The following is a 19,770-nucleotide window of genomic DNA, read 5'->3' as shown; positions in this document are numbered from 1 at the left end:
TTATCATTTTTTTTTGTTATCGTGCAGCCCTAATGGAGACCCATTCCAACTCTGTCCTATGCTGCCAGTCTTGACCAGGACTCCCTGGTAGAAGGTATATAGGAGCAATTCCAGCGTTACAGATGTGACATTTGCAATAAAATCTCAAAACATACGTTGACAGTAGTATGTTAGCATTATATCGAAACATCTCTTTATATTTTTCAATACAAATAGCAACAGAGTTGTGGGAGCTGAAAAATATCAATCTGTAAACATTTTTTATATTTAAAATAAGGGAAAAAAAAGCACGCGTTATGGATGTGACAAAAAAAAGTCTGCAAGTTTACAGTATACAACATACTTTGTAGAAATTCTGTGAATTATACTGCACAACGCAAAAGAAACGATTCTAATCAAAAGGAAATGAGTCGGCTCACTATAGAACAAACATGATTGATTTTATTTTATTTGACATTTTTGCATTTAAGAGGAAAAAGCTTCGCTGTGGATGTGACAGATGTGAAATTTCCACTTGTGTGACTTTGGTAAATCAAATATAATTTATATAATTCATCCGTTCATGCAGAGGTTGATGATAATTCCTGGCTGTGCTTTCTTTGACTGTAGCTTCAAAATACAATGCAATACATCCATCACTCTTTTGTCAATTTTAATTATATTTAGCCTTTATCCAAAACAGATCTGGTGCGCAAAATAGGTTGCTACTCTGATTGGGTTTATATTTGTCTGTGTTAAAAGTACATCATGCTCTGTGTGTGTCTGTAAGAGCAACACGTCAGAAGGTAGCCACCACAAACCATGTTTGGTCAGTTATGAACCTTCTGATTTTAGGGGTATTTTATGTAGTAATAAATAAGCTTATAAACCAAGCCATAAACCTACTATGTAGATATCAGAGAACAATTTAACTTGTTAAATCAATGCAGCTTATGACACCTTTAAATAACAAAACAAACAAAAAAATGTACTTGAAAATCTATTTTTTGTATTTGTTCATTCAGAGTTTTTACTAATTTTTGAGTGCAGTCCCTTACAAATGAAAAAAATGAATGGACTAAAAGCCAAAAATACCTACCCACAAATATCCAAAATAAATTCTGAAGTAAAAATAAAAGCTTCACCTGTCATTGACAAAATATGCTGACAACTCATGTTCATAATATTGGCGTTTATATCTGTTCACCAGCTCTGCTGAAAACTAAACATATTGATTCTCTTCATGCCCAGCAGAGGGAGACGAGAAACACAGGAGTGAAGAATGAACTGTAAAAATAGCTTCAAAAACACTGTGACCCTCGCAGCAGCGTGACCCTCTATATGGTCTGTACTGCAAACACTTCGAGTATACATGTGCCCGGTTACATAAGCAGCTTATAAGCTCAACTGTTTTCTCTCCATCCCTCACACCCACATGAAAAGCCGTTTGCACATCAGTTGGGAGAGGTCATAGATTTGCTCTTGGAAGGTTTTAGTCCACAAAAGAGAAACGCAGAGGGTCAACGTGACCCTCGCTGCTGGTCATATCCATAGGTCATTTCCTTAACATAACAGGCTAACAATAGTTTACTACTTCACTGAAATACACAGCAGTTTCAGAGCAACTTTAAACAAAGAGGAGTCAAGCTTAACATCACTGACGATATGAAGTCTGTTTTGGCAGATGAGTCTCTCATAAACAAACAATGTGTTAGGAGCATGTAGGCGACAATTTGTTGTACTTCGGCATAAATCAGACACTATTATAGTCACTATAATATATGGAGTTGATTTTATGGAACAGAAATACACAAGGTAATACAAGCAATAATAATAGCAAAATAATACAAATAAACACAATAATAATAATAAAAGGAAAACTAATAATTATAATAATAATAATAATATTAAAAACTTCTGAAAGTAATAATAATAATAATAATAAAAACAACTACAAAAACTACTGTAAACAAAATAATCAATAATAAAATGGAAATAAATGAAATTAAAGGAAAACAAGTAATAATAATAATAATAACTAATAACAAATAATAATAATAGTATCAAAAAACTGTAGAAAAAAAAAAATAATAATAGTAATAATAAAAAAAGGGAAACAAATAATATCAAAAATTACTGTAAACAAAAAAAATTTATAAAAAAGAAACAAATAATAATAATTTCAAAAAATACTGTAAACAAATAGTAATATAAATAATAAAAAGGGAAACAATAATAATAATATTATAATAATAAACTTATGTAAACAAATAGTAGTAATAATAATATTTAAAAAGGAAACAATTATAATAATAATATTATTATTAATAATATAACAACTACTGTAAACAATTAATAATAATAATAATAATAGGAAACAAATAATAATAATAATATTAATAATAATAAAAGGTAAACAAATAATATTAAAAATAAAATGGAAACAAATAATAATGATAATAGTAATAATATCAACAACTACTGGAAACAAATAGTAATATTAATAATAATAATAATAATAATAGAGGAAACATTATAATTAAAATAATAACAATTATATTATTGTATCACAAACTACTGTAAACAATTAATAATAATAATAATAATGATAATAATTAAAGTACTGAAAACAAATAATAATAATCAAAATAATCATCATAATCATAAAAATAATAAATCACAAACTACTGGAAACAAATAATAGAAGTAAAAGTTTGAATTGGAATTCATTCACCTTAAAGTAAAAAGTCAATAACAACCAAACATACAGTCTCTAATGGCAATAACAAAATGTTAAATTATAATACGTCAGCATCAGGAAGGTGGTTAAATTATTAAACATGCCTGAATAATAATTGCATAAACAAAAATTGTATTTAATCACTGTATTTATCTGGAATTTATATGATTTTTGCAACCAAAAAAAAACATTTCTTACTTAAATTTTGTCTTGTTTCTAGTCAAAATATCTACATTTTAAAGTGAAAATAAGATCATTTCATTTACCCCTCACTGTAAAAATTTTTCCTTAAAACAAGCAAAAAAAAAATCTTAATTTTCACTTATTTTTTCTGACGGTGAAAACTAAACAAACTAAGAATTATTTTGAATAAAGAATTTTTTTTTTTTTTTTTTGCATTGTGATTATTCAATTTCTCTACCAGAGTACTGTTAGACTACCCAAAAACCCATCAAATAGTGCTATTCAAACTATCTTCTGAAACAGTATTCAAAAATAAAAAAATTAAACATCGCAATATCAGATTTTTCCAATAACGGGCAGCCCTACTCCAGATATAAAAATTATAACCCTGCTATGAACTCTGACAAAAGTTATTTTTAAGGTATGGCAACTGCCTCAAAAAGCTGCCAAGTTAGCATTTCTGAGCCTCAGATATACAGAAATACAAGGCAAGCACTGACACTGATTATATTTAGAAAGAAATGTTCAGTATATCTCTGAAAACAGATGAATCCACAGTTCGAAAGAGAGTTTAAGAAGAACGGAATAAGGACTGAGACTAAATGATGCTACGTTTGCTTGTTTTCATTACTTACAGCTCCGTGACCTCCTGCTCCTCCTCCCAAGCCTCCTTATGCGTGAGCTGACTGCTGCCGGTGCTTTTACACGTCCAAATCCGCTCTCCATACCTGCGCAGTCGAGCTTCATACTCTCTGAACAAAAGTGTTAAGGACAAACTGCCATAACTACAAATCGCATCCAGCTCTTCTGAAACTTCTAAAACAGCATGCAGCTTCAAAGCAGAATTGATCAAGTGGCGCCATGAGTGTTCTCTACAAGACAGACTCGCTCATAATTAAACATGCATGAAGCACAGCCGCTCAATAATTAAATGGCCAGCAGATCACACATGAACACATCTCAAAGAATGGCTGACAATTACAGAAGTGCCTCAGTAAAGCATTTATTAGAGAGTAAAACCATTTTATAGGAAAATCAACAGTTAGGGTAGTTCATTTTGCATTGGTCATGTCATGTGTTATAAAAATGTGATGCAAGTCACCTAAAGGAGTAACAAAAATAGCTTGTAAAATAACATGTAGCATTATATTTGTATCAATCAAGACAATTAGTTTCCTCAATTTGTTAATTCATAACAACAATGATGTATTTTTGTCTAAATATCTAAACTACAGTGGTGAAAATGATCATAAATCCATTAATGATGTGTAAATCAAGTTATGAAATCCACTTATATGATTAGAATTTAACAATCTGTACAGTTGACAATTTTAATAGAATTTTCGTAATTGTATCCATTAATATTAAAAAAAATAGGCAAGGAATGTTGCTTTTATACATTATAAATAAAATGCATAGAAAAAATATATATTAGGGCTGCACAATATATTGTTTTCAGCAAGGACATTGCAATTGTGTATCTGCAATAGTCACATCGTAGGATACGCAATGTTCAGTTGGGATTATAGTTGATCAACAATTGAGAATACATGAGATTTGTGGTGTCGCTGCACAGTATAACCATAACAGAGTGAAACTTTATCATTTGCATGTGTGTTAAAGTTATTTCAAGAGAGTGTAAAGCATTCGGCACAATGATGTAAAACATTTGTAACTTTAATGGAGAATAATTTTATTGAATTACTAATACAATGGAGATAGTTTTGTTTCACATTTAATTATTCAACTTTTATGCCTGAATACTATTTGACTCTCCCGAAAACCATAAAGCACTTATTATTTGACTTTTTTCTTAGCTCTATTGTAACTATTTCGCTTGCAATTTTTTTTATTTTATTCAAATTATTTTTATTTATTGTATATTATTTTTATACATGATTCACACCCTTAGACAATCATCCCAATCTATCTAAATGAATTTTGATTTTTTACTATTATCATCCTTTGACATTTTTTTATATCCGCCCAACATAACCAAACACCCGCGATCAAATAAGTAGTGGAAAATCTTCTTGTTTATCCCTTTTGTAGCTACTGTGTGCACGAGACCTGTCAACACTCCCACAGACACAACACCCTCACATGCTCTGCAGAGACTCAAAGAGAGGTGCCTTTTTGGGATTAAACAATGCGCCAAAGTTTTTAAATCTCCTAAACTGTCCAAGATTTGTTTTAGCTTTCGCTTTCTAAAAGTGTTTTCAAATGAATGCGCACAGCTGTGAGAGAAACATGTTTAATGTTTAAATTTAAATTAATTCTTTAGTCTAAACGAAAGGACGAAATTAGATCTAGATTGGCTGCACTGCAAAACATTTGTACACCATTACAAATGTTTTATTATTATAATTATTATAATTTGAGACATTTTCTGTTTTTATACCTTTATTATTTTATTTCCATTATTATTTTCTTAATTTGATGTTAATTTACTGCATATTTTATACATCTAAAATGCTTTGGCAATCCTGTACAAAATGTCATGCCAATAAAGCAACCTGAACTTGAATGAGAGCTAACATAAGAGAAAAGCAGATTTTACCTGTCAGTGAGTGCACATGGCTCCTGAATAGCATAAAAGAGACACTAGAAAATTGTGGTTTTTAAAAGAAACAGTGTATAACAGTTTCTTAATGCATTAAAATATTGTTTGTCGCATATGGTTAACTATTTATGTGATGTGAGGGTAAAGTGCATTTCAATCTGGCTACCACCACATATACAGACAAAGTCAGAATTATTAGCCCACCTTTGAATTTATTTTTTCCTTTTTAAATATTTCCCAATTTATGTTTAACAGAGAAAGGAAATTTTCACAGTATGTATGATAATATTTTTTTGTTCTGGAGAAAGTCTAATTTGTTTTATTTTAGCTAGAATAAAAGCAGTTTTTAATTTAAAAAAAAAAAAACATTAAGGTCAAAATTATTAGCCTTATTAAGCTACATTTTTTTTCAGATAGTCTACAGAACAAACCATCGTTATACAATGACCTGCCTAGTTAACATAATTAACCTAGTTAATCCTTTAAATGTCCCTTTAGCTGTATAGACGCGTCTTGAAAATTATCTAGTCAAGTATTATTTACGGTCATCACGGAAAAGAGAAAATAAATCAGTTATTGGAAATGAGTTATTTAAACTATTATGCTTAGAAATGTGTTGGAAAAAAAATCTTTTCATTAAACAGAAATTAGGTAAAAAAAAACAGGGGGGCTAATAATTCTGACTGACTGTATATTTCAAAACTGTGGGAAGCACTTATTATATATATATATATATATATATATATATATATATATATATATATATATATATATATATATATATATATATTAATTATTATAGTGAATAGTATATCAATCACAATTTGTTAAAAAAAAAACATTTGTTTACCTTCTTGCTATAGTCTATCACTGCACCTAAAAAATATATATAACATGACAATTCTTATGATGCTAGAGACAGTTCGCAAAAACTGATATGTAAGGTCTATAACAGACTTAAATTGTGAACGTTGGGACAACTTTAAGTTTCACAATTACTCTACTTACAATGGCCCTACTGGAAGCAAGCGATAAAATCTTTACCAACGCAACGAGTCTGGTAGTTTCCCCATTAGTAAACCTTGCAGCACCTCCGATCTCAAATCGCTTCATCCTTTGACCAAAGCCCCGCCCACCACACGCGTCGGCCAACCAGATGCTATCAAACGAAACAGAGGAGAGTGATTGACAAACCGATCGCGCTTCTTATTGGCTAGCGGTCTGATTGGATAACACATGGGGCCCGGGGTCACTTTCTTTTTTTAATACTGTTTACAGAGACAGGTTTGAGAGGTGAAGAATCCTACATCATATTCTGTTATGCTTGATAACACAGCGCACTCTCACAATAACAACTAAAGCTTCTCAATGGAATAACAATGTTTATTTACAAAAACACACTAAATAGCTAAAAACAAATAAAGAAATTTAACAGAATCTCGTGACCGACTAATGCAAGAGCCGCACGCCTTAAACTTCAGCTGCTATACACATCCTGTCAATTGTGGCCAAATTCACGTGGCGCGCGCGAAACGCATCCCGCGCGCAAATGACCTCGCGCAGCAGCTCCACATGAACTCGCACATATTGTTCTCCAGCAGCAGTCCGAGCTAAAACTGAACGCACAATCATAAGCATAGATAACGATTACTGTCGTTAACTGTAACTGTACAGAACCAATAATCTAGGAGCTCGCACGTTAAATTAGATCCCAAAACTTATAAACGAGAGCGCGCGCACCTCTTACACAAGATTGAGTCATGGATGAGAGCAGACGTCACATACACTATGCGTCCTGGAGCTAGCAAGCTAACACACTGACTCGCTCTTTAAACACATACATGACAACAAAACGACCCCTTAAATGACACGAACTTAACCTAGAAACCCTCACAGAACTAACATTAACGCCAATTTCAAGAGTCCAAACTTAAGTTATCCAAACGTCAGAGTCACCTTTAGCCGGCTAGCGTTACAATGAGATGCAGCGCGCAAAATGAAAACAACAATAAACGCCTAAATCCACACACTGTGCACGCACGCGCTTGGAATCCACGATTTGCGTGGAAACCGCGGACCGAGACTCTAGCGGGCACGTGCTTGTTTGTTCTGTGCATGCAAACGAATAGTGGACACAGTAAGAAAGGATACTCTTTGTTCCTGAAGGCCTCTTTAGTGTGCTCGATGGTGTACACCTCCTCTCCTGGGCCCGGCGGCTCCGACAGCGGCTTAACCAACGGGTACGGCTTCCGGCCTAGTAACGGTGCCATCGCGGGTTCCTGAATGTATCGGCGAAGCGAAGTACTGAACTAACACACCTCTCAATCCCAGCTCCAAATGAATATGCGGTGAAATTCGCGCGTCTCAGCGGCGTAGCATCGGGGCTAGGCTAGCGCGCGCGGCTTTCGATACTTTCAGAAAGCGCGTGAAAATCAAAACAAAACAGAAACAAAACTTCGGTTTGACCGGTCAGTTACATCCCTGTGTTAAATCCGCTGGTTTTGTGGAGCTGGTGGGGTCATGGCGAGACGGCTGGTAAGCGCGTATGGAGTGAACGGAAGCTCCCGGATGCCGGGTATTGAAGCGCGAAAGGCCGCCCGTCAGAGCTGCTGTGACAGGCTCACTTGTGCCGCTTAGGTCCGGGTTGCGGTCGATCCTCCAGGCCAGAACAACGTACTAATCCCTCATCCGCGGCGACTATAGACGGCGTAGATGGTGTTTTGAGGGACGCGCTGATTACATAAACAAACAAGAGGGTTTTATCGCTGGTTGAAAAATGGCGGGAGATCCTGCTACACCGGCAACATTCCGTGCAACCTCAAAACTCCGTTACCCCGGTAGCAAGCAGCGTCGCAACATCAAACCCCGCCCATCAAATGCAGCTATTAGTTACTAAAAAACTACGACACAGACTTCGACGTTTTGATTGGTGGACTGAGCTGTCAATTATATCTACTCTACCTTTTGTCAAAGCAACACCCCTCCAATCACAAATACAAGATGTGTTAGGAAGCGTGGCTACCAAATATCAGTTTATGGTAAATTTGTTATTAACTACATTAAAATGACAGGTTTTAGTTTGACATACTTACATTTTACCGGTAAAAACCTACACTTTAGATGGCCAAATGCCAAGCGTTCAGCTGAAAGGTGAATTAATTATGGAATTTAAATGGAGACAATAGGGTATACACACGACTCGTTTGATCCAATTAAAGAGACAGTCTTCATTAAAATATTAATGCCACTTATGATAGTAGAGTATAAAGATATAACCATATTTTTCCTTTTAAAGCCACGTTAAACGAAAGGGTTGTAATCTTATAATTAATTTAAAATATTAAATAAACATTATATTCAATTGGTGGTTCATTCTGCTGTGGCGACCCCTGATGAATAAAGGGACTAAGCCGAAAGAAAATGAATGAGTGAATTATATTAAGATGAGTAACATTAGTATTACGGAAGCAAATAAATTTAAATTTTATTAAAATAATTGTTTCAATCTATTAATAAAAAATAATAAATATATGTAATATAAAACATGATTGAAAAATGAAAAAAAATATTAAAACAAATTATTTTACAATTAAAAAAATAAAAATGAGTGTGTAATAATAAGCGTGTTAATACATGAATAGATTGCGAGCAGGCAATAAAGATGTTTATAAAATGAGAAACAAAATATTCTCTAAAAAATATTTGAAACCTTTTAATGGTATTTATTTAGCAACTGTGGCTTTTATAAGAGATTTAAAGGGTACTTATTATGCAAAAATACCTTTATAAGGGGTTTAAACAGATATGTAGCAACATTGTGAATATAGCCAGCCTCTTGTTTTTAAATCTGCCACTATTCAATTCAATTCACCTTTATTTGTATAGCGCTTATACAATGTAGATTGTGTCAAAGCAGCTTCACATAAAAGGTCACAGTAAATAGGAACAGTGTAGTTAAGTTTGTAGTGTTTAAGTTCAGTTCAGTTTAGCTCAGTTCAGTGTGGTTTAATAATCACTACTGAGAGTCCAAATATTGAAGAGCAAATCCAACGATGCGCAGCTCTATAGATCCTGAACCATGCAAGCCAGTGGCGACAGCGGAGAGGGAAAAAAAACTTCACTAAAGGCGGAAGTGAAGAAAAAAAACCTTGAGAGAAACCAGGCTCAGTTGGGCACGACCATTTTAATTTCTCCGCTGGCCAAACGTCTTGTGCAGAGCTGCAGTCTCAGTGGCGGAGGCTGGAAGCTGGCCTCAGCGAAGACTCGTCTGTCTCTGGAGCGTCATAGGAAACAGTCTCATGTTCTCCACTCTTCCATGACCATCGCAGTAGCTGCTCAGGATTCGGCCCGGTCCAGGATATGGAAACCTTGGGATCATCTCGTCGTTGGTCTTGGATCGAATCAGTGACTCTGCATAAAATGCTATGCTGACACATAGGCATTTGTAGCCCAACCCTCTTTTGAAAAGAACACAATCTAATTTGAATTTAAAGCCACAGTCACCCAAATGGCACAATTAGGATCAAAGCCTAAAAGGGGCAGTTACGGAGTAATAAAACATTATTTGTGTGGTATTTTGAGCTGAAACTTCACATACACACTCTAGGGACAACAGAGACTTATTTTATATCTTGTAAAAAAGGGCATAACAGGTCTCCTTTAAAAACCCTCGACAACAGTTGTGATAGAAATGCCATTATGCACTTTGTACAGTGATTAATTTTCATTTGGAGAGTAGTGTTCTTAAAACATCGCCAACAATACAATCACAGTAAAGCCAAATTAAACCAAAGTTGTTTTATTTTCATCTCTTCTGCGAACAAGTCCATCTTTACAGACAACACTGAATGGATTATGCACAAATATTCATTTTATTTCATCTGAAAAATACTTACAATGTAAAGTGGAAGTTTTTATATTCAAAATACAAATCTGACATGTATAAAAGATGTGCATTCCTTTTTTTCTGTTTTTAATAAAAAGTTCAGTAATACAACAAACAATAAAAATAAAAAATAAATCAAGAAATTGTTGACACGAATGTCCTTTAAAACGGCCCTAAACTGCATGCATTGAACTATTATTCAAATAAGCAAAGTAAATCAAAGCAATAAAAGTCATTTGTATAATTTCAGAGCTATCACAAACACAAAACAAATTCAGCTAAAAATTCTACTATTTTGTAACACTGTTAAGCCAATCATCACTCCATGCAGACACGTGTATTATCCTGACGAAGTTCTTTCTCAGTTAACAGTTTTGATGATGTATTTATTACAAACTGCTTTACCTTCATAAGAAAATACCTGAAATAGTCTTTTAAATTGTACAAAACACAACATTTCAAGCATGATTATTGATCAAACACTGTAAAAGCAGATATCAGGCATTTGGCTTGTTGTAAAATGTCTCTTAAATATGCAGTTCTGGTTAAAAAAAAAAAAGTCTGTACTTTTGATCTGCAATGTTTAACATATCCGTGTTAACTGAGAGCTGAGTTTTGCTCAGTGCAAACTCTTTTAAGCGGTGGAGCTCCGATCGCCTCCTCTTCCTCCTGCGAAAAACAATAATATCGTTGGAAAAATCATTGATTTAGCAATTGTAATATTCTTATGGAAGATAATAGTCTGTAATTCTCATTTAAATCTGACAATTTTTTTAAGTATTTGTCATAAATCTCTGAAAAATAATATGGTTTCAAATCAAAATACTGTTATGAAACATGACATGTATTCCAGCAAAGAGTTTAGAATGACCAAGAGGCGACACTCAATAGAACGTTCCATTGCAACAGCAGCGCCCAGCAACTGCCCCGGATTCCATCATTTTGGAGTGAAAGCGATCGGATGTCCATTGGATCTTACTGCTGTCGCGATGGCAAGCAGCTGCTTTGTTTTTTATTTATTTATTTAAAAAGCGCATTAAAGCTGAGATACAACCTAAAAGATGGCAATACAACACTTACTATCACAATCATCAGCACTTTTATTAATTTATTTTACAGACTTATAATATGCTTTTGCTCTATTGGACTTTTCATTCCAAAATGGCCGCCGCGCCATCTAGTGGCTGTTTCCCAAATCGCACTTGAGTGTCGCCTCTTAGTGATTCTATGCTCTTTGATTCCAGAAAGCAAGGTTAAAGGCACTGTGAAGTGCTTAAAAATGTGCATTTTTATTCAGTGTTTTATCTAATCTCAACCAAAATATGAAGAGAGGGTGGGGCATAGAGTAGCTCCTCCCCTTTACAAACAGCCAGTAGCATTTTGTTTTATCACAGCTCCGTCAGTGAGAGGGGTTGAGATCAAGCGCATCAAATGAAATGCAAATAAAAAGTGATTTGAAGGGGGCGGGACATGTCAGATAGCATTTGATTGGTCAATATTTGATGAGAAACCAGGAGTGGTTCTGGAACTGACATATCTACTTCACTCCTAGGATCAAGTTAAGTAAACTCAGAGTATGTTAACCCTGAACGCAACAGACATAACCAACAGGTCGCCATAGAAACAGATGCTAAAAAAGCTGTGTGCCACGCCTCTTCTTTTCTTCTGTTTAATGAGGAGCTACATTTTTAGTGCTTATTATTTTATAAATCTTAATTATGATAATTATTAATTATACATTAAATGAATGAAAGGTTAATTAAACAAAAAACAGTCCACATAGTTTAGATGTCTAATTTATATATATATATTTACAGTTGAAGTCTGAATTATTAGCCCCCCTGTTTATTTTTCTCTCCAATTTCTGTTTAACGGAGAGCAGATTTTTTTCAACACATTTCTAAACATAATAGTTTTAATAACTCATCTCTAATAACTGATTTATTTTATCTTTGGCATGATGACAGTACATAATATTTGACTAGATATTTTTCAAGACACTTCTATACAGCTTAAAGTGACATTTAAAGGCTTAACTAGGTTAATTAGATTAACTAGGGAGGTTAGGGTAATTAGGCAAGTTATTGTATAATGATGGTTTGTTCTGTAGACTATTGAAAAATATAGCTTACTGGGGCTAATAATTTTGACCTTAAAATGGTTTTTAAAAAAATAAAAACTGCTTTTATTCTAGCCAAAATAAAACAAATAAGACTTTCTCCAGAGGAAAAAATATTATCAGACATACTGTGAAAATGTCCTTGCTCTGTTAAACATAATTTGGTAAATATTTTAAAAAGAAAAAAAAATTCAAGGGGGGCTAATAATTCTAACATCAACTGTATATGCGTTTCACATTTTCATTGGTCAACTAACCCAGAACAACTTGCATACAATCTAACAATACCCTGAAATTTACGTCCATTTTAGGAACTGAAAGCTGAGTTTTTTCCAGTTACACATCCTTAAACTTATCCGGCTATGTTACATAACCTGCTTCCTGGAATACCCCAGGTCTAAAACCATATTTATTACACATTTTTGGAGACACAGCAAGTGTACAGGGAAATATTTTATAATTATAAGATACTAGATAATAATATAAAATAATATTATGGTAATTCTGCCTACTTTTTCTCCCATAAACTAAGATTAACATATGCAAATTAGATACAGTGTATAGATACATTGTAGGTAATAAGAAAACCCTCTTATAGGCCATTTTATACCCATACTGCATAAAGTATTTTATATTTTTCATAACATAGTTTGGTATAAAACAAATCCTGAAACAATTTAACATATCAACAAAATATCACTTTTCACGAATGTTAATTTTAAATGTTCTTATGCTATATACAATTGTAATAGTATTTTTAAAAAATCCTAAATATTTATAAATATATTTATAATCCATCTTAATTTTCACAATTTAGGAAAATTCTGTGCTGCTACCTTGGCTGGTTCAGGTCTGTCATTGATAAATTACACCTAAATCAACCCTAACATTTATCCCAACTCACATTACCTGAGTAGAGAGAGACAGCACGTCTTCTTTAATGAGTGTTGGAGGCTCATCCGTCACCTCACTGCTGGTAGTTGAAGCCTCTAAATATGGATTTGATCATGGAAGGAAAAGGAATCACAATCATTATTATCTTGCATACATGTACAAATCTCTATTTTCATCCAATAAAAAAATAATTAAAAAATTAAATGACGCTTTTTTTATGAAGTACATTTTAATAGGGATATTGCAATTTATGTATAATACTATTTTTAATTGTTTAAAGTTTTGTTTTTGCAAATAATGCCATTCAAACATTTTTAAAAAATATTTTACACACATTTACATTGAATGAAATTAATGGTTATTTAAAATATATAAATAATGCAATACTGCAAAAAGGATACAAGATTAATTTACAACTGGAGTAATGGCTACTGAAAATTCAGATTTGCCATCACATTAATAAATCAGTTTTCAAATATGTTTGTGTAAAAAACTTCACAGCATTAGATATTTATTATGCATTATTTTTGATCAAACAAATGAAGCCTTTGTGATGATAAGATGCTTCCCAGTAGGCACGCGAAATCATAAGAAGTTAGGTGAGATTTAGGTCGTGATGTCGGGTGACCAAAATTCAGTGTCTAGCCTGCATCTAAGGACAAAATTATTTTGATGTCTAATAACGACGTCAAATGATGTTGATATTTGGTTGATTTTAGGTTGTGTTGGAACAAACGTCATATTGACGTCAAATACTGACATTTATTCATCAGGTATGGCAACCAAAATCCAACATCTGATAGACGTCATAGTGGTAACGTCCACACAACGTCAAGCTGTAACATCATTAGACTTTGATATTTGTCCTGTGCCTGCCGGTATATTTTAAGCATCTAAACAACAGAAGTTTCATTTTTGAGTGTAAACACATTGTGGGTGTGACTTTTGCCCCTTAAAAAAATGTTTGCAACATACCCGTCAACCTAATTTGCATTTGTGAATACTATCTAATTAGCTTGTCCATCAGGTAAATGATGGTGTTTGTGTGTCTCACCTCTCTCAGCCTCCATGCTCTCCTGTCCCAGTGTGGGCGGCTGTGAGTCCTCCGTCCGGTAATAAGGAGGATGTGAAGGACTCACTGCTTCACTCACATGCTGTGGACTGGAGTTGCTACTGCTGTCCACTTTGGTATTAGATTGATAAGCATCTGATAGGAAACTCTGATTACTGTTGTCATCTGTATAAGAAAGAAAATAAAAACATATTTGTGGCCACATTATAAGTGAATTATATTTAGTTTAAAGTTCCTGCAGACTTTTATTTTAGTATGCTGATGCATTTCCAACTGAGATGGAATATTGAGTAGGGGGTGGGACTTTATTTTTATGCTCCTCCTATTTTCTTTCACTCACAGCAAATTCGCGGTTGGAGGGGCGTGGCTAAGAATATTTCACTTAAGCTGTCAAACTGACGTCTAGTTTAAATGATTAAGTTTAAATAAAAATTTAAGAATTTAAGAAATTAAAAATTTCAATGAAATAAAAATTTCATTTAATGAAGATCATTTTACCAACTCAAATCTTCAGCATGATGAACTTTTTTTGTTCATTTCATCAAAATATCATTAAATTGTTACCAAACATCTACGACTAGCCCAAACGTTAATTACACTGCAAACAAGTCATAACTAGAATGCTATAAGAAAGAGAAAATAATCATTGGTGTTTTCCTGGGTCCTTTGTCTGAGATTAGCTCAGCTCTTCTGACAAGGCTTCAAGTCTGATTCGTTCGTTCACGTGACACAGACAGTTCCATAAAAGCTAAACCAATGCACAGAGTCTCAGCTAGAAGGGCCCATGATTAGCTCACCTTTCATGTCTTCAGGGTTTTTGAGTCATTTGTTCATCATGTAAAGCATGAAAACTGAATCGAATGACTCAAATGAGAGGACTCGAGAAATGAACAGCTTTGACTGCATTTGTTTGGCTCTGTCTTTCATGTGATGATTGAAATTTTGACACTGTCAAGCCTCCTCCCTATTTTGCCTCGGTATACGGTATTACCGTGCATAATAAAAAAATATATGTTCTAAGGCTCAGACAGCATCACCAAACTGTTGGCTCGTGCCTAAACCATTCAGAAACTCATTCATTCATTCATTTTCTTTTCGGCTTAGTGCCTTTATTAATCCGGGGTCGCCACAGCGGAATGAACCGCCAACTTATCCAGCATATGTTTTACGCAGCAGATGCCCTTCCAGCTGCAAACCATCTCTGGGAAACATCCATACACACTAATACACTACGGACAATTTAGCCTTCCCAGTTCACCTGTACCGCATGTCTTTGGACTGTGAGGGAAACCGGAGCACCCGGTGGAAACCCATGCGAACGCAGGGAGAACATGCAAACTCCACACAGAAACACCAACTGACCCAGTCGAGACTCGAACCAGCGACCTTCTGGCTGTGAGGCGACAGCACTACCCACTGCTCCACTGCGTCACCCCCATTCAGAAACTGAATACCGTATATGCGACCTTAGGTTCGCCGTCATCTGTTTGTCTTGTTCGTATTAGCGATCTGAGCGGGACGCTCTCTCTCATTCACACACATATACGCACACACACACACACACAAACACACACATAGACAGCACCAAACCAGCAACACACAGCATCACGCTCTCTCTCATTCACACACAACTGCAGAGGTTGTGTTCTTTTTCGAGACCAGGTCACTTGGTGCGCGACTCGCCATCTTAGCTCACCTCTCTCTCTCTCTCTCTCCTCCACACTGTCCTGTGATGAGAATTACGCATTTTTAGGTATTAAATAAATAAAATTTAATATTAAACACTTGTCTCCTATATAAGTGCATTGCTTTTTATGACGGTATAATGGTATTAAAACTGACATCATTGCTATTTTTAGATCCCGCGGAATACCATATTACTGTTTTACCACCCAAAACCACAATATTTTCCAAGTCCATCTTATTTATACTTCTGCATCAAGCGCACATGTATGGTCCGGCACAGCATTAGCGCACCACTCAAAAATATAACTATGTTGCAATAACGCATAGTGCAAGCTCTGTGATTGGTCGGCTTGGTAGCTGTGCCCAGTGTGGGCGGTGCTGAGAGCCACGAGCCCGATGGAGCGAGTGTTTACAAGTGTCGAGTCCCGTGAAGGAGCTCTAGATGGAAACTGTTGTTTTGTGTTTACCTTATGAATAGAGTTGTTGCTTATGTGAGTTTTAGCGACTTGTATATAAAGGTAGCGTTCAGAAAAAACAAAACACCCGTGAAGAAACTCAACAAAGAGGAACACAAAAACCTCCCTGTTAGTTAGCGTTTCGGAAATGTTATTGCAGAGCAACACAGCACACAGAAGTATAAAAGCATGGCGCGCAAGGCAGGATCACTCGATGCAGAAGTATAAATCAGCCTTCACCGTTAGTTTGCTACAAGGGAATGATGCATAAAAAGAAAGCCCCATCCCCTACTCAATATTCCATTTCAGTAAGAAGTACATCACGATTTCTTCATTAAGTACTTCAGTATATTGCACTACCATTCTACTATTAATCTGCTACCAGCCCGAAATGCTGAAGATTTCTCAAAAACTAAAATAGAGTCATCTGACTTTGTATCTCTTTCCTGTTTATCCATGTAAAGCAGTTTTGACACAATATACATTGTTTAAACGGCTATAGAAACAAAGGTGTGTGTTAAAGTAGTGATGCAAACAACACTGTCAAGGTAATAGAGCATAACAACAGCCCAGAGATTATGCAGGGAATTAAATAGAGGATGTTCTGAATTGTTTACATTGGAAATATCAAGCTTGCCTGTTTCTGACATAAACATAACCTGTCCTGAATTACCCTGAAAATCCAGTAGAACAGAACGCGCATTTTCCAGCACCACATCTGTAGGAAAGCCCTTCAGTTCCCTCGCCGCAGGACCTGCCCCCTTAGGCTTGTATATCTATCAGAAAGAGAAACAAATATTAAACACTATGGTTCAAAGATGCAGTGTAAACTGACCTAAACCAAGTCAAGACCAAACCAGAACTCATCTAAAAGATTCACATTTGGGTAATAATAAAATTAGAGAAAGTAAATTACAATTACAAATGCGATATATATAATTTTTTTTTTAAATATAATACTTTAAAGGGATAGTTCACCCAAAAATGAACATTCTGTCGTCATTTACTCATCCTCCACTTGTTACAAACCTGATTTAGTTTCTTTCTGCTGTCGAACACAAAAGAAGATGTTTAGAAAATTCTGGAAAGGTTTGACATCCATAGATTTGGACTATGGATACTGGTTTTTGCTAGCAAGAAATTCATTCACATTTGAGTGTAAGAAAAAGGTGAGAAAATCAGAATTATTTAAGGAGCCATCTCTTAAAGGCTTTCTTTGAAATACACACTGAATGGCACTTTGGTGGGTGTCTTCGTGGTAAAAAATATATATGATTAATAATTAAAAATATGCATTTAAAAATGAATCAGCTGCATTACACTCACAATACAAGCTGAATTACATGTTTATTATTTTGATGCTTGGATAATTCAATTTTCACCCTGACTCCTATATACCCAGTGCTCGAATTGTAAAACGATTTCAAGGGAGGTGGTACGGGTGGGGATGGGGGGCTTGGGTGGTGTCCTGTAGCTACACACACACACACACACACACACAATGATAACAAAACGGATCTAAACACATTTTTTATTTGAGAAAATGCTTTTTTTAAATAACCACCAACCATTAACAACCTTAAGCATGTCATTTTTTGACATTATGAAATTTAAAGGGACAATTAATTAATAATTGACAATGTAAGTCTTTACTATAGCACTTATTCACTGTTGCTCTTATAGTTGTGTAAATTGCTTCCTTGTCCTCATTTGTAAGTCGCTTTGGATAAAAGCGTCTGCTAAATGTAAATGTAACTAACAGCATGTGTTTGAGTGACTAAATATAAATTTGCCTTTTTTTTTACAACACCTTGTTTACCTTATGTGGCCCAACTACATGAGCTTTATTTTATATAAACTGAAATAATATCAAGAAGAATATCTGACAATCAGATTAAATCAACAAAATTCCTCTTGACAAAACAAAGATGGTAAAGACAAAAAAACTAAGTTAGCATTTAGATAAATTTACTGTTTATTTCTAAACGGACTGTTTAACAAGGCATAGGAGGGGGCATGAATGCAATGAAATTAATAATAAAAATGTCATGAGATTTGAAACTAAATTGCTCTCATTACAATACTGAGTTCTGATTGGTCAATTGTGGTTGTTTATAAGTCATAAATGACCATAAATAGAATTTTAATATTTAATTTGTATGACAAGTTTTACATTACACACACTGTTGTTAATCTAAAGGGGATGGTACGGGGGATAGGGGTTTTACAAGCTTTTTGTAATTTTTTTCCAAAAAAAAAAAAGGAGGGGGGGGGGGGGGGGATGTCATGCCCCTTATGGAAAAAAAATTACAAAAATTACCTCAATTCGAGCATTGTATTTACCTAATAGCTGGACAGCCACTTGAGGTGATTTAATGCACAAACCTGTTTCGTCTCTGTTACAGGAACCCATTTAAATATCCGTAATGATGTGTCTCCAACTGTAACCCACTTTTTTTCCCTAAAAAGACAAATATGTTAAAATTAATCTTACAAAACATGCCCATGGCACATTTCAGACTGTGAGCACAGGAAATTAAATGACTTTTAGGACCAGTGTTATGTATCAAATCTTATTTAATCTTGCATTTTCAAAATAAATACCTTTTGTGCAATACAGTAGTTTTATTCTACAAGGATTTATCTTATATGAACAAACACCACACGCCCTTGACTGTAGGTTGCATGAATTTTCAGAACAGACTAAACTCAAACTAATATATAAATGCTCATTGTTATTGTTCAGATTCCGAACAGAATGACAAAATGACTTCACTCCATTACAGACCGCCAACAGATTGTACAATCCCATTGACACGTCTAAGCCACGCCCACACTCTAAAAACAGTGACGCCCATTGGTCGCCTTGCCTGTCTGTCATATGATTGTCGAAAGACGTCACCCTCCCCGCCACTCTGAAGTTTATTTTTGTAACGTAGAAGAAAAGAAACTTCAGTTTCCCTCTTTAAAACGGCAAACTTACCACCGCCGAACCCTTTCAATGGCCGCCATCACTTTTTTGATATCATCTTTTGCACGGCTGCGCGTCTCCGCTCGCACGGACCGTCCAGACATTTTGATGGCTTTTATTAGTTTGTCAAGATCTTCCTCTTTTTCTCGCCTTCCTCCGTCTGTGACTGCGATCTCGCTTTGTCTTCGTCCAGGTCTCGCGAGACTTCAGAACGCGGCACTGG

General features: G+C 34.8%; 2 protein-coding genes across 2 annotated transcripts in view; both read right to left on the bottom strand.

The window, feature by feature from the left end:
• baz1b (bromodomain adjacent to zinc finger domain, 1B) overlaps positions 1 to 8,308 on the bottom strand; it is a 29,561-nt gene extending 21,253 nt beyond the window's left edge. The window contains exons 1-2 of the mRNA XM_056477855.1: positions 7,617 to 8,308; positions 3,538 to 3,654 (exon numbers count right to left, since the gene is read on the bottom strand). Coding sequence (XP_056333830.1) covers positions 3,538 to 3,654; positions 7,617 to 7,735 — 236 coding nt within the window. The 5' untranslated portion in view covers positions 7,736 to 8,308. The remainder of the gene's footprint in view (positions 1 to 3,537; positions 3,655 to 7,616) is intronic.
• A 1,941-nt stretch (positions 8,309 to 10,249) lies between these two features.
• On the bottom strand, positions 10,250 to 19,738 carry bcl7bb (BAF chromatin remodeling complex subunit BCL7B b). The gene is made up of 6 exons (XM_056479045.1): positions 19,560 to 19,738; positions 18,962 to 19,037; positions 17,250 to 17,352; positions 14,418 to 14,600; positions 13,379 to 13,458; positions 10,250 to 11,019 (listed from the first exon to the last, which is right to left on the bottom strand). The coding sequence occupies exons 1-6, from the start codon at positions 19,649 to 19,651 to the stop codon at positions 10,948 to 10,950; spliced, it is 606 nt and encodes a 201-aa protein (XP_056335020.1). The 5' UTR covers positions 19,652 to 19,738; the 3' UTR covers positions 10,250 to 10,947.
• Between the last annotated feature and the right edge of the window lie 32 nt (positions 19,739 to 19,770).

This window comes from Danio aesculapii, chromosome 18 (genome assembly GCF_903798145.1).
Source record: "Danio aesculapii chromosome 18, fDanAes4.1, whole genome shotgun sequence".
In the NCBI taxonomy this organism is placed as follows: Eukaryota; Metazoa; Chordata; class Actinopteri; order Cypriniformes; family Danionidae; genus Danio; species Danio aesculapii.
Note: the sequence above shows the minus strand (reverse complement) of the source record. Positions and strands in the feature narration are given on the sequence as shown.

Bases quoted from the DNA above. Each gene is read 5' to 3' on its own strand.
- bcl7bb (XM_056479045.1), bottom strand. From the start codon at position 19,651: ATGTCTGGACGGTCCGTGCGAGCGGAGACGCGCAGCCGTGCAAAAGAT. The intron at 17,353-18,961 runs GTTTGTGCATTA...TCTTTCTGATAG, and splicing joins CTGTAACAGAGACGAAACAG to ATATACAAGCCTAAGGGGGC. The intron at 14,601-17,249 runs GTAATTCAGGAC...TTTCTTATACAG, and splicing joins TGTTCTACTGGATTTTCAGG to ATGACAACAGTAATCAGAGT.